The sequence below is a fragment of the Ursus arctos genome, unplaced genomic scaffold (genome assembly GCF_023065955.2).
Source record: "Ursus arctos isolate Adak ecotype North America unplaced genomic scaffold, UrsArc2.0 scaffold_27, whole genome shotgun sequence".
Taxonomy (NCBI): domain Eukaryota; kingdom Metazoa; phylum Chordata; class Mammalia; order Carnivora; family Ursidae; genus Ursus; species Ursus arctos.
The window spans coordinates 33,940,400-33,953,791 of NW_026622952.1; the positions used below are offsets into that span (position 1 = coordinate 33,940,400).

Here is a 13,392-nt window from a genome sequence, read left to right on the forward strand (position 1 = left end):
AGTAGTTTTCTGAAGTCTGCTTATTCTTTTGGGTGAGCTTTTTCAAACTATTATAAACATAGGAGGACTGTCTGCACAGAACATAGTCAAAGTGACATTCAGGAATTTGTAATTCTTACAGGAAATAAATAACAGTGGGAGCATGAGTGAATTTGACCAACAGGCTACTTAATCCTTTGGGTTTGAATATTCGTTTTGTATTTCAGTTGCTAGATAGACACATAAGCTCATTGAATTTTAGAAGTACAGGTGATTCTAGGGATGTTTGTTATAAGCTTGGCTGAAGGGTTTTAAAAACATACTAAGTCCAATTAAAATCAGATTACTTGCTAAAAGTACAATAAAAAAATGTTTCTTTGGAATTAGGAACATGTTATGAAACAATGTAAGACTGTTGTTAAGTTCTGTGGCCAAGTTTCAAAGCAGGTTTAACTAATATATCCAAAATAGACAACATGATTACCTTAAATCTGGTGTCCTGCCCTTTCACTTAGTCAGTCAAATACTTTGCAGAAAAAATTAATTGAGAAAAGATTAATGACCCAATAATGAAATTTGCTTTAAGACCAGCTATGTTTTCTAGAGGCGTCCTGTGGTTAGTAACCGAGTTGCTTTTCGAGAAGCTAATGAAAATTAACCAAATTAGTTTGATATTGTTATGTGCATGCTGTAGCAAATTGAATCAGAACTTTTTGGTCATCGTTATTTCTAATAGTTTTCCTTTAGTTTTTCAAAGGCCTTGCCCACTGTTGCAGCTAAGCTCCTGTTCATGAAATGCTTTGTGCGGGATATGCGCGCAGCGACCCCCCTCCTGTGCAGGACTGTGCAGTCACCATCAAAGTGCTTCAGCAGAGTAGCAGTACTTAGGCAGCTGCATTTTTTAACCTTCAAATCTTTAGCTGTGAGTGCAGAAGATAATGCAGGAAACTGCCTTTTGAAGTCATATTGAGCTCATTGACTTCCATCAGAAGCATTACAGTGGTTGCAAACATTATAGTGTAGATTAAATCCTTGAAGAGTTTGAACTATGTACAAAAATGGAGAGGCAGATGCAAAAGACTTTTTATTGTTTGGAATCTCTAAGATCAAAATGTCTTTGTCTTTGATGGTGTGTTTGAATACTATATCTTGATTTATCATGGCACTTCAAAATTGCTTCACAAATAAAGAAAAGTCATATGTTTGGTGCTAGGGATATTCTATAAAGCTCAAGAATATCTAAAATTATCTTTTTGTTACTCATTTATTAACATTTTATTGATATTGATTTGTAAACATTGGTAACATCACCATAGGGATGCATCCTTACTCTTTTTTTTTTTTTTAATGATTTTTTATTATATTATGTTAGTCACCATACAGTACATCCCCGGTTTCCGATGCAAGGCTCGATGATTCATTAGTTGTGTATAACACCCAGTGCACCATGCAATACGTGCCCTCCTTACCACCCATCACCGGTCTATCCCATTCCCCCACCCCCCTCCCCTCTGAAGTCCTCAGTTTGTTTCTCATAGTCCATAGTCTCTCATGTTTCATTCCCCCTTCTGGTTACCCCCCCTTTCTTTATCCCTTTCTTCCCCTACCGATCATCCTAGTTCTTATGTTCCATAGATGAGAGAAATCATATGATAGTTGTCTTTCTCTGCTTGACTTATTTCACTTAGCATTATCTCCTCCAGTGCTGTCCATGTTGTAGCAAATGTTGAGAACTCGTTCTTTCTGATAGCTGAGTAATATTCCATTGTATATATGGACCACAACTTCTTAATCCAGTCATCTGTTGAAGGGCATCTCGGCTCCTTCCACAATTTAGCTATTGCGGACATTGCTGCTATAAACATTGGGGTGCATATGGCCCTTCTCTTCACTACGTCTGTATCTTTGGGGTAAATACCCAGTAGTGCAATGGCTGGATCATAGGGTAGCTCAATTTTTAACTTTTTAAGGGACCTCCAGCATCCTTACTCTTGATGATACGTATTTGTATTACCATGTTAAAGAAATTGTTATCTAATTTGCAAGATCATGAAATTGTATCATGGGTTATATAATAGAGAATACATTTTACATTCTGAGGTCCAAAGGGACAGTTAAAGACAGAATGGAAATATGAATGCTCTAATTCAGACAGTGATCATTTTTTTTCTATAAAGGGCCAGACAGTTAATAGTTGAAACTTTGCAGGCCATCAGGTCCCTGCATTGGTTTCCTAGGGCTGCAGTAACAAGCTACCAGAAACTCAGTGGCTTAAAACAACAGAAGTTTATCTTTTCAGTTCTGGAGGCAAGAAGTATGAAAATTAAGATATTGGCAGTGCCACGCTGTCTCTGCAGTTCTTGGGAAGAAGCTGCTACCTGCCTCTCTCCTAGCTTCTGCCGTTTGCTCACAGCCCTTGGTTTTCCTCGGCCCGTAGCTATATCTCTCAACCTGCACCTCTGTCCTCACATGGTCTACTCTCCTGTTTGTCTGTATGTCTCTCTATCCAAATTTCCTTCTCCGTCTCTTAGAAAGACACCAGTCATTAGATTTAGGACCCATCTTAATCCAGTATAACCTCATCTTAACTTGATTGCCACTACAAAGACCATAAGGTCGCATTCATGGGTACTAGGCGTTAAGTCTTCGATGTATCTTTTTGGGACACAATTCAGTTCACTACAGTCTCTGTTGGAACCATTCAACTCTGTCTTTGTAACATGAACACAGCCAAGGACAATACATAAATAAATACATGTGCTGTGTTCCAGTAAAGCTGTATTTACAGAAACAGGTGATGGGTCGGATTTGGCTGGTGTACTAGAGTTCAGCAGTGCCTGGTCTGACTAACTGAAGCCAAATTGCGGTGGAGGGGGAAAAAACTCAATTTCCTCTTGCTTCAATCAGTCCATTTTTAAAGCATAAAAATGCATACATATGTGTATATATAGCAGCACTTATTTTAAAATAAGATGTCAACTCAAGGCAAGAACTAGAACTTTTGTAATAAGTTCAAATCCCAAAGTTCTATCACTAAAAATGTTCAAATTATGATATTTATCCAGTCAGTTGAAAGCTTTTTGATGATCATTTAGTTATGAGAGTTGATATGACCTTTTCTCCAAAGAGATCGAGATCACTTTGGAAACAAGATTTTTCTTGAACTCAGACATACACATTCACTCTATTAGAAAGAATTTATATGATTCCCCCACAAACGGTAGGTTCCATGAGGGCAGGGACATTGTTTTATGTAATGGTGTGTCCTCAGCACATGGAAGAGAGCTGAATACATAATTCAATAAATATTGACCTAAAGTAACTTTTGTTTTCCCTGGACTAAAGAGAGTGAATTGGTGTGTTGTTTTAACCATGTCGTATAAAAATATGCCCTGTTACTGTATCTTGAAATTATTTATTATCTTAAACACAAAGGAGAGCTACAATAAGAGAAATTCAATTTCTATTAGGAGCTTTTTGGAAGAATTTGTAAGGAGAATAATGGGTAATGAATCAGAAGGGGTCAGTGAAAAAATATTCATTTTTTTATTTAATCAGATTCATGGAAAATCAGAAAAGGGTAGTCAATAGCCAAGATAAATATTAGCAACTACTTTTAACAGCCCAGCTCAGTTCAGTGGCAGGGAAATATGGAAGCCTATGTGAGGTAACCCTTCACAGGCAGTAGGGATAGGAGAAGATACAGTTTGGTTAATAGATAGCAGGAGGGAGCCGTCCAGATTTTCTGAGCATAGGCTCTGGAACTCTGTGATCATTCCAGCTCAGAATTTCATCACTCTCCTTACAGCTGTATGGAAGGCAGAAGTTAGGAAGTGAAATGTAGAGGAGGCATAATGTTGCTCGGACAGAACGGAGTTGTTGACAGCATAGATGTAAACTGAGCCGATGTGGGAGAGTCCGAGACAGCACTAAGAAAGCACATTAAAGAGAGGTGTGATGTGTGTAATGACGGCCAAAGATCAAGAGAGAGGGAGCGATTCCTTGGGAGAGGGATTCTCCATGGGAGAAAATACCTAAATAGAAGTCACAGCCTTAAGGATATGGAACCAGAGGGAAGATCTGGGGCCACCAGAAATCATCTGTTTCGGGGCGCCTGGGTGGCACAGCGGTTAAGCATCTGCCTTCGGCTCAGGGCGTGATCCTGGCGTTATGGGATCGAGCCCCACATCAGGCTCTTCCGCTATGAGCCTGCTTCTTCCTCTCCCACTCCCCCTGCTTGTGTGCCCTCTCTTGCTGGCTGTCTCTATCTCTGTCGAATAAATAAATAAAATCTTTAAAAAAAAAAAATCATCTGTTTCAAGTTGGTTATGGAATCACTCCAATAAAAAATGAATTTAGGAAAGAAGGAGTGGAGTGAGAGCAAGCATTGAAGGCCTTTGGGGACCTTCAGGTTTAAGAGAAAGATCAACCAAGAAAGAGTAAAGACAAAGGAGGATCATTTAAAGTGCAGATTAGGCGCACCTCACTGGCTCAGTCAGAGGAGCTTGACTCTTGATCTCAGGGTCTTGAGTTCGAGCTCCACATTGGGTGTAGAGCTTACTGAAATAGATAAATCAATAAACTTAAAAAAAAATTTAAAAATGAAATGTGATTAGCCCTGGGCAGCCATCCCTCCTTAGGCCCAGTGACTTTTACCCTGTTCATTCAGCAAAATCAGGAAAAAGACCGTTGCTAAGCAAAGAAACATAATTCACATAGCTCCTTCTAACTTAATCTTGCTACTGGCAGTTGCAAAAACTACCCCATCAAATTAGCCACTTGCATTGCCTTAAAATCAAGATAGCATGGATTTTTTTTAAAGATTTTATTTATTTATTTGAGAGAGAGAGCGTACACAGGCACACACACAAGCAGGGGGAGGGGCAGAGGGAGAAAGAGAAGTAGACTCCCTGCTGAGCAGGGAGCCTGATGAGGGGCTCCATGAAGGGGCTCTATCCCAGGACCTGGGACCATGACCTGAGCTGAAGGCAGATGCTTAACCAACTGAGCCACTCAGGCGCCCCTGGGATAGTGCAGATTAAATTCATCTTCTAGAGAGGAAAATGCATTTTTAGGAGAGGATTAAGAGAGAAGGATCAGCTTTTTCCATAGTTGAAGACATCTAGGTCCTTGAGACATGAACATTGTACCCGCTGAAGAAAAGGTCTTTGCAAAAATTAATAAAATCTTTGATGTATTTGACAAAGTTTCACTTCCAAGAAGCTCCCAAATTGCTCCTGCTCTTCCAAAAAAGTCAAAAGAAATAAAATAGTATACATTTTTGTAAGAAAAAGAAAGGGAATTTATTTGTGAATGGAGAAAATGCTGTGAGAGAAAATTGTCCCATTGTGGAAAATTTAACAAACTTATGGAGGCCAACTTTTAGCTGACTTCTGTAGTGAAATTTGATCTTGAGCTTAATTTTGTTTTTATTAATGTGAAAAATCAGTTAAAGTAGCTTAAACAAGCGTCCATAACTCTCAGTAACAGAAAGTATGCCTCACTTCCTGGTAATACAGGATATTTTACAGTGATTTCACAAATTTTCTTTCTTTCTTTTTTTGCTGGAAGCAGGTTTTCTAGATAGGCGATAGTATTACTTTCCACCATTTTCCAGATTGAGAAGGATGTAAAGTAGTCCGTTTTTTAGATGAATGTTATGCTGACATTATGCAAACCTTTTATCTTCGCAGAGAGGCCAATGGGAGTTGAACCCTGAGTGTAATTTGTGCCAAGCAGGACTGATGTGCACCCAGAAGGAATGAAGTATGGATGTGAAAGAACGTAGGCCTTACTGCTCGCTGACCAAGAGCAGACGAGAGAAAGAACGGCGGTATACGAATTCCTCAGCAGACAATGAGGAGTGTAGGGTACCTACACAGAAGTCTTACAGTTCCAGTGAAACCTTGAAAGCTTTTGATCATGATTCCTCGCGGCTGCTTTACGGAAACAGAGTAAAGGATTTGGTTCACAGAGAGGCAGACGAATACACCAGACAAGGTAGGTCATGACTCTCAAAAAACACAGAGCTCACGGGGTGACAACTTGTAGGTGTCGTGTTTTCTTCCCTCCTCGAGGTGACGTGATGATTTTCCAAATTTGATGCCTATCACTCCGATTCAGATTTTTGCTATAGGAGATGTTCACATCATATTCCAGAGTAAAGGTAGAAAGTCACCCACAGGCACACTGACCCCAGATAAGGGGACCGACACACGTAGAGAATCACGGTACACAGTTCGTGCGTGAGCTTGGTGATTCTGCACACGACCAGCGTGTGTGCAAAAACTGGACACCCAGGTCTCCTGGGCTCCCTCACGGTCTCCTGAAGGTGCTCACAGGCATTGTTTCTACAGTTGGGACTGATGCGAGGGGGAAGGAGCAGTGGTGAGGAAAGCCCTGTTACCCTCATTAGAAAGTAAGAATCCTTATTCCAAATGATCTCATGATCCGCGCAGCCTGTCTGCTGATGTCTGTCTCTGGGAGGGTTCGGTTCTCCCTCTGGCAGGCCATCTAGAACATTAAAGTTGTACCTTAAAACATCCTAGCTTCTCATGATAGAATCCACGACGGTTTGGTCATTCGCATGTATTTGTTGAACATTTTATGCTGTATGCTGCCTGCATATTCTACCCATGGAATAATGACTTCTGTTACTCTCCTTCAGAATCTTAAACCTTCCAATTTCCATGCTTTCAAACAACAGCTTATTTTAAACTTGGCATCCGTAGTTCTGTTTTGTTTCCTGTAATACGTTTTTGAGATGGGGGCAAGATTACTCCTAATAAAAATAAAATCCTCTTACATTTGTATTGCTTAGTCAATTTGCATAGAACTTAGCACCCCTTAGCTAATTTAATCAGGAAATGAGGAAAAATAAATTAAACTTCAAATGTAAAGAATATAGTCATTCTTTTCCAATCACCTTACAAACAGTGTGACTAACAGTTTGCTAGTGAGCAGGAACAAATTTAAGAAAAAGTAATAATGCAATAAATCATTCAAAAGTTTGGAAATTTTCCATGGTTCCTTTCTTCTCTCCCTTGTGGAAAGAGCCATCCTAACTAGATTGAAATAGCATTCACTCACCCCCAAACCAGTTCACCTCAAAGAAGACTCATTTGATTTGCTAAAGAGAGATTTTTTTTTCCCCTAAAGCATGTCTTCTGAATATTACAGGTATCTTAGTTTATGAGAGGAGACAAAGTAGTTTAACATGTTTAATCCAGTTTTTAAGGGAAGATCTAAAACATATATTTGAGGTACATTCTCTGGGAAAGTCAAGTCATTGCACAATGTCTTACAATTCCAAACCCGATTTTTTTCTTTCATATTGTCTACACAGCTGACATAGATTATCAGGGTACATTTTTCACCAATTTAAAAAATCATAGGTACTGTGCAAGGCATGTGATCTGAACCCAGTGTGAAGTCTTACTTTTTGTAACAAAAACAACTGCTTAGGGCCCTCCTGGAAAACAAAAAACAAAAGCACAAACACCACACCGCTGTGGAATACCATTAAAAGAAAAAAAATCCGCACATGTGGCGTGATGCGTGGAGGAGGCTCATGTCCACCCCAAGCAAGCATTTAGTCTTGGCAGCAGAGAGGGTGCTTAAACGGGTTAAAAATAGCGAGCTGAAATGTTCCCCTCCTCGGCAGCGCTGATCCAGCTCAGACTGCTGATGAGGACAAGGCGGTACCCTCTGTGGAAACCCTGGAACCGAAGTTCTTCGGGGAGCAAAGAGCGCTATTACTCAGCTGCTCACCAGCGAAGGAGGGCAGAACGAAAGGGGGCAGAGCAAAGAGAGAGTGAGCGAGGTGGCAGAGGGAGGCCCCTTGTCAGGAGCGGCTGAATGGAGCGGGGAGAGGGTTCAGGGCAGAAGGGAAAGGAAGAGCGGGAGGGCGGCGTGTGACGGTGCTCTGTCCACCTGGCACGGTCATAAATCGGGCACATTGAAGACATACATGGACTGTACTGCTCTTTATAGCCGGCATGCGCTGCTTCCTTCCTGCGCTCCAGTCGTGGCGCAAACCAGGTTATGGGCAGTCACAGTGTGAGGCGGGTCCCAGTAGTGCCCTCCCTTCCCAGATGGAGAGCTCTGACACCCCCACAGCTGGTGACAGCAGAGCTGGGACTTGAACCTCAGGCCGGTCCACCCCTAGTACTCAGCTTCCAACCTCTGGGCAGGGCCACAGCAGAAAATGGGCAGTTCCATGTAAGAATTGCCCCTTGCTTGATCGGTGTGGACAGAGAGAAATGGGGAGACATCTTTAGAAAATAAAACGGATACGCTTATTTGTGACCAGGTGGGATGAGGATGAGGGAGAGGGCGATGTTGCAGATACTTTGTCTCTCCTGGGGTTTGGATACAGGGAATGTGTGTGGCAGGAGCAGTAAATGTAGCAGAGAAATGACTAAGGAAAGTCGGCTATCAGATTATGTTTTTCTCAAGCAAGCATAATGCGAAATCGTCCCAGGCTTTCATTTTCTTTGAACCTGACAAATGTCAATTTTTCCTCACTGACTGTTATGCTGTGGGATTAATTATTTAATTGACAAAATGTGCTTCCTGCCACAGCTCCTGAGATCATACACATAATAAAAATGAAAGATGAAAAATATTACTAGTAGCCAGAGATCTTTGAAACAATTCCAAAGAATCATGCTAATTTAGCTTGTCTGTGGAGTTTTAAAACAACTCGTCAATTCTCCATCCGCTTATTCTTTGAATGACACGGGAAAAGCTGCTCCAGCCAGAGGAAGGGCTAAGTAGAGACCCCTGTTAATGCAATTACGTGGAGAATTCAAATCTAGAAACACGATGGTTTTATGTTTCTTGACCAATTTTGTGGCCTATCATCAAACCTGATTTTAATCATTTTTTTGTGGCTTTCCTGACTGGCAGGTGACTCTCATTAATTACATGTTCTATTTAGATACCGTAAAGCTGGAGATGATTTCATTTTCACAATAATGTGTAATTTGACTGGATCTCACAAAGGTCTCTCTCTTTCTGTCTCTCTCTTTTTTCCCCCAATCTCTTCATGTGGTTTATTAGGTGATGGAAATAGTTGTTCTTTTAGCAGCTGTGAAACTCTGTAGGTGTGATGGGGTTAGGGTAACAATGGCCTGTTTTGCATTCTTGGGTACTATTTTCTTTGATTCATCTTTGAAGAGAATTTATCTTGTCAGGTCTGAGACATATTTCTCGTGAAACAGCTGCAGAAGATCATCCCACAGTTTTAGAGAAGTGAGAAAATAAGAGATCCTTTTTTTCTCTGCACTATATACATTGTTTGTAGTGTCCTTAACCAAACGAAAATGCTTATCAACTCCAACAAGGAATGTTGGCCATGAGAGTGAATTTTGAAGCAAGATGATGTCTGGAAATAAGAAAGCTTTTGTTCCCCCAGAACCATAAGCCTGAAAAGAACACCTCTGAGACAGTCTTAACCCAAAATGTTTACCACTCAGTCAGTAATTGGTGTTGGGTGGTGAATTGCAGAATTTTAAAATGAAAAGACCACCATTTACTCTTCATTTATAGAATGGCCATGGGGAGGAAGGTTATCCATTTTCAAATTTGAACAGCAGATAGCATTATGTCTGTATTTATACATCCCTGAAATCAAAATAGAACATAAATTTGCAAAGTAGGAAAGGAAGAAGGAAGGCAGGTTGACAAAGATAGGTACTCATCGATGTCTAAGTGTGGCTCACCGCAGGCCTTCCCTGACAGCTTGCTTCTGGTCCCGGAAACTCTCCTGTTTCCTCACCGCTGCTCTGGGATTTGCCTTCTTTTCCTGCTTGTCATCGTCAGCAGCGCCCCGCCATCCCCGGCTCTCACAAACATGGCTTCTGCCTCGCCCTAGTCACATTGCTGCCCTACGACCAGTTCGAGTGTAGTAGATCCCACTGGCCCTGTTTTTTCACTGCCACACCTCCTTAGTGGGCTGCATCCTGAGTCCGTCTTTTCTACAAATATTCTTCCTTACCAAGGATAACCCTCTTTTGTGAAACAAAAAAACATTAGAGGAGGAGTCCAAGTTTTCCTGTAAATATGTGTCCAGGATTCCAGCATGATGGGGGCTTGAATGAGGCCTCATCTGCCCATCCCGTAGCCAACTCCTTACTTCCTCCGAGCTGATCAGTGATCCAGGGTGCAGGGGAGATCTAGAATTCTACAGGGTCCCGAAGGAAAAGCTGATGCAGGCAGTTTTTCCTTTTGGGTCAGATGAGAGCTCAGAATGGGGTGCAGCCCTGGGGTGAAGATGAAAAAGAAAGCTGTGACTTCATGGCACCAGGGAGAGGCTGACCTCCCTCTCCATGGTCCTTCTGGGAGTGAAGGTTGCCTTACGGGAGCAGCTGGTCTCCTTGGCCCCTCAGGAGCTGGGGGAACCAAAACAGATGCATGTTGTCCACTCTGATATTGTGAGAGTGCCAGGCAAGGAAACAGAGAGGAGAAAGATTTGTCTCTAGAGTCTAATAGGACTTACTGCTAAGGCACCCCAGGAAAGCCACAACATGCTTAATGGCACCCAAAAGGCAGGAAGTGGGATAGGATGCAAGGCAAACAAATCAGGAAGCTGCTAAAGAAAATGAACAATGGAGATAGAAGAGGAGCACTTGAACCCAAACAAAAAAATAGAAGAACGCTTACAGAAATCTAAGTACAGAAAAAGGCAGCAACAACAAAACCAACAATAACCACCAAATGCTGGGGAGGGGGGCTGCGGGCGAGGGGGGGTGGGGAGAGCCATCATTTACAAATGAAAAAATGTAATCGATTCATTGAAGAAGAGTATGTGTTGCTTAATGAAATCCAAATTAATAATTTTGAAGACCAAATAGAAGAAATAAGCTCAAAACAAGAAACAAAGTTCCAGGTAAAATTAAAAAGAAAACACACACGCGTACGTAGACACACACACACACACACACACACACACACCCTAAGCCCATCCTAGAGAAATTTTGTAACTTTCAAGAGGAAGATATTTTATAAGATGCTATAGAGAAAAAACAAGTTACTTTTCTTGTTGCTTAGAAAAGAAACAAAAAGATTAATGAATTTCTCATCTACAACAATGAAAGTAGAAGACAATACAATACCATCTACGAAGAGAAAAGAACTATAACCCAGGGATCTTCTATGCAGGGAAGACATCATTCATCTCTCAGAGCAAGTGCGAGATAGCTGGGGACCTTCAAAGACGCCCTCTAAGGAAGTATCCAAGAAAGCAGTACCTACTGAGTCAGAGTCACTGCCCATGAAGAGGAGCGGAAACAGTGATGAGCGGTCCACTTTGCAGTATGTGTGGGTAATTCCCAAATGATGATGGCAGAGCACCTGGGAATGTATAAGCACTACAAGGGAGACCTTAAAAAAAGGCTAGAGCTAAAACTGACCACTTGTCTCGGCAAAATCCAGTAGTTGGAGGAAAGTAAATGTGTTCCAAAATCTTACCCAAAGAGGGAGAGGGGGAAACAGTCACGGAATAGAGTTTTAATGGAGGGAAATAATTGCTACCTTGCACTCATATAATAAGGAAAAACATGTATTTGAATATGAATGTCAGGAAAGGGAGGTAATCATTAGAGGAATGAGAAAAGCACAATAGACCTACCTAATTAGCAAGGGGGGAAAGGGAATGAATAACAATCTGACCAATTTAGCAAAAACTGCTCCAAGGAAAAAGAGGAAACAAGTAAAATCATGAATAACCATAAAACAAGATGAAAGAAGGCAAATCTACTATATTACATATTACATGAAATGTAAATGCGCTGAATTTTGACACAAACAGAACTATTCCGTTGGTTTATAAAAGTTATTGGCATTTATAATAAATGGACTTAAAATGGTAAAAGAATGGTTGAGAATAAAGAGATGGATAAAGAACTATCAGGTAAATACCAACAAAAACAAAAGAAAAGCAAGAATGGCAGTAATAATATTAGGAACAGCAGAATTTACTATTAGAGATACTAAACAAGATAAAGAGGACCACAGAGTAAATGATAAAAGATAGAAGCACGAATACTCTTCAACTGCACACATTAAACAATGTAGTAGCTACGTTTATAAAGCAGAAACTATTAGAAAAAAGTGGTTGTTAAAACACATTTATGGGGGGATATTTTGGTTCACCTCCTTCAGCATCAGATCTAAAAGACGAAAATAAGGGAGCAATTATATAATATTAATAAAAATTTTCGGCTAAGGTATATATACAGACATTTATAACCAGCAGATGGGATACAAATTTCCATCGTTCTATAGAATGGTTGCAGAAAACGATTGTGCATTTAACCACAAAAAGAAACATTAAAAAAATCGGTAAAGTAGAAACTTTGTAAGTCAAAACATTTGATCATATAACTCAGTAAAATTTGAAATAAATAACCAAAAGATACACACACAAGAACTCTTTCCTTCCACGGATTATGGCAATCCCAGATTATGATAAGAAGCAATAGAAAGCAAGGAAAAGAAAGTTCTGCTTTTGAAATTTATGGGACACAGAGAAAGCCATAATCATAGGGAAAATATATTGTGAAGGAGAATATTTAAAGAATAAAGACCAACAAAGAGGAATTTGCTGTACATCCTAAGAAATGGGTAAAATATCAGAAAAATAAACCAAAGGAAATGGAAGAGGGAGATAATCAAGATAAAACTGAAATTAAAAACAAAAAAGACCAAGGAAATAGAAAGCCCCTGATGATCCCAATTAAAAAATAATGAGAACAAAAATAGAGATACTGAAGACCGTGTAACAACTAAAAGGGACTGCTCCACACAACAGTTTAAATCTAGAGGAATTTATTTTTTCTTAGCAAAATATGATTGACCCCAAATTATTTCAAAACATGGAGGAAAACTTGTCAAGACCAATTATCTCAGAAGAGATTAGAGAAGTTGCTCAAAGGACACCATTACCAAGGAAAGAGTTCCTTTTGGTGAATTTTATGTTCCTAGGTGAATTTTACAGAACCTTTAAAGTGTAGCTCAATCCAAGATTCAAAAAGCTATTTAACAACACACACACACACACACACACACACTCACACACACACTCACACTCACACACAAAAGATTGAAAGTACTGAAATTCATATTATGAAGCTGGAATAACCTTAATAACCTTAATACTAACTTGATTAAAATAGTACATAAGAGACACTATCTAGATCAAAATTTTTTCTCAATATATGTGTAAAAATTAGTCTAACTAACTCTTCACATGTAAGAACCGAGCAATATATAAAAAGGATAATAGTGTAGGCCAAATTAATAACCGAGTAGTTACTAATCCTTGGTATAATGTGAGGATTTTTCAATGTTAGGAAGTCTATTCACATAATTAGATTAATAAATCAAAGTCGAAAAACGTGATCTTATCAA

General features: G+C 40.0%; 1 protein-coding gene across 3 annotated transcripts in view; it reads left to right on the forward strand.

The window, feature by feature from the left end:
* Positions 1-13,392, forward strand: part of TENM3 (teneurin transmembrane protein 3) — a 1,574,093-nt gene that overhangs the window by 1,138,064 nt on the left and 422,637 nt on the right. For all 3 annotated transcript variants that reach the window (XM_057303360.1, XM_057303361.1, XM_057303359.1), the window contains one exon: positions 5,673-5,979. In XM_057303360.1, coding sequence (XP_057159343.1) covers positions 5,748-5,979 — 232 coding nt within the window. In that variant the 5' untranslated portion in view covers positions 5,673-5,747. The remainder of the gene's footprint in view (positions 1-5,672; positions 5,980-13,392) is intronic.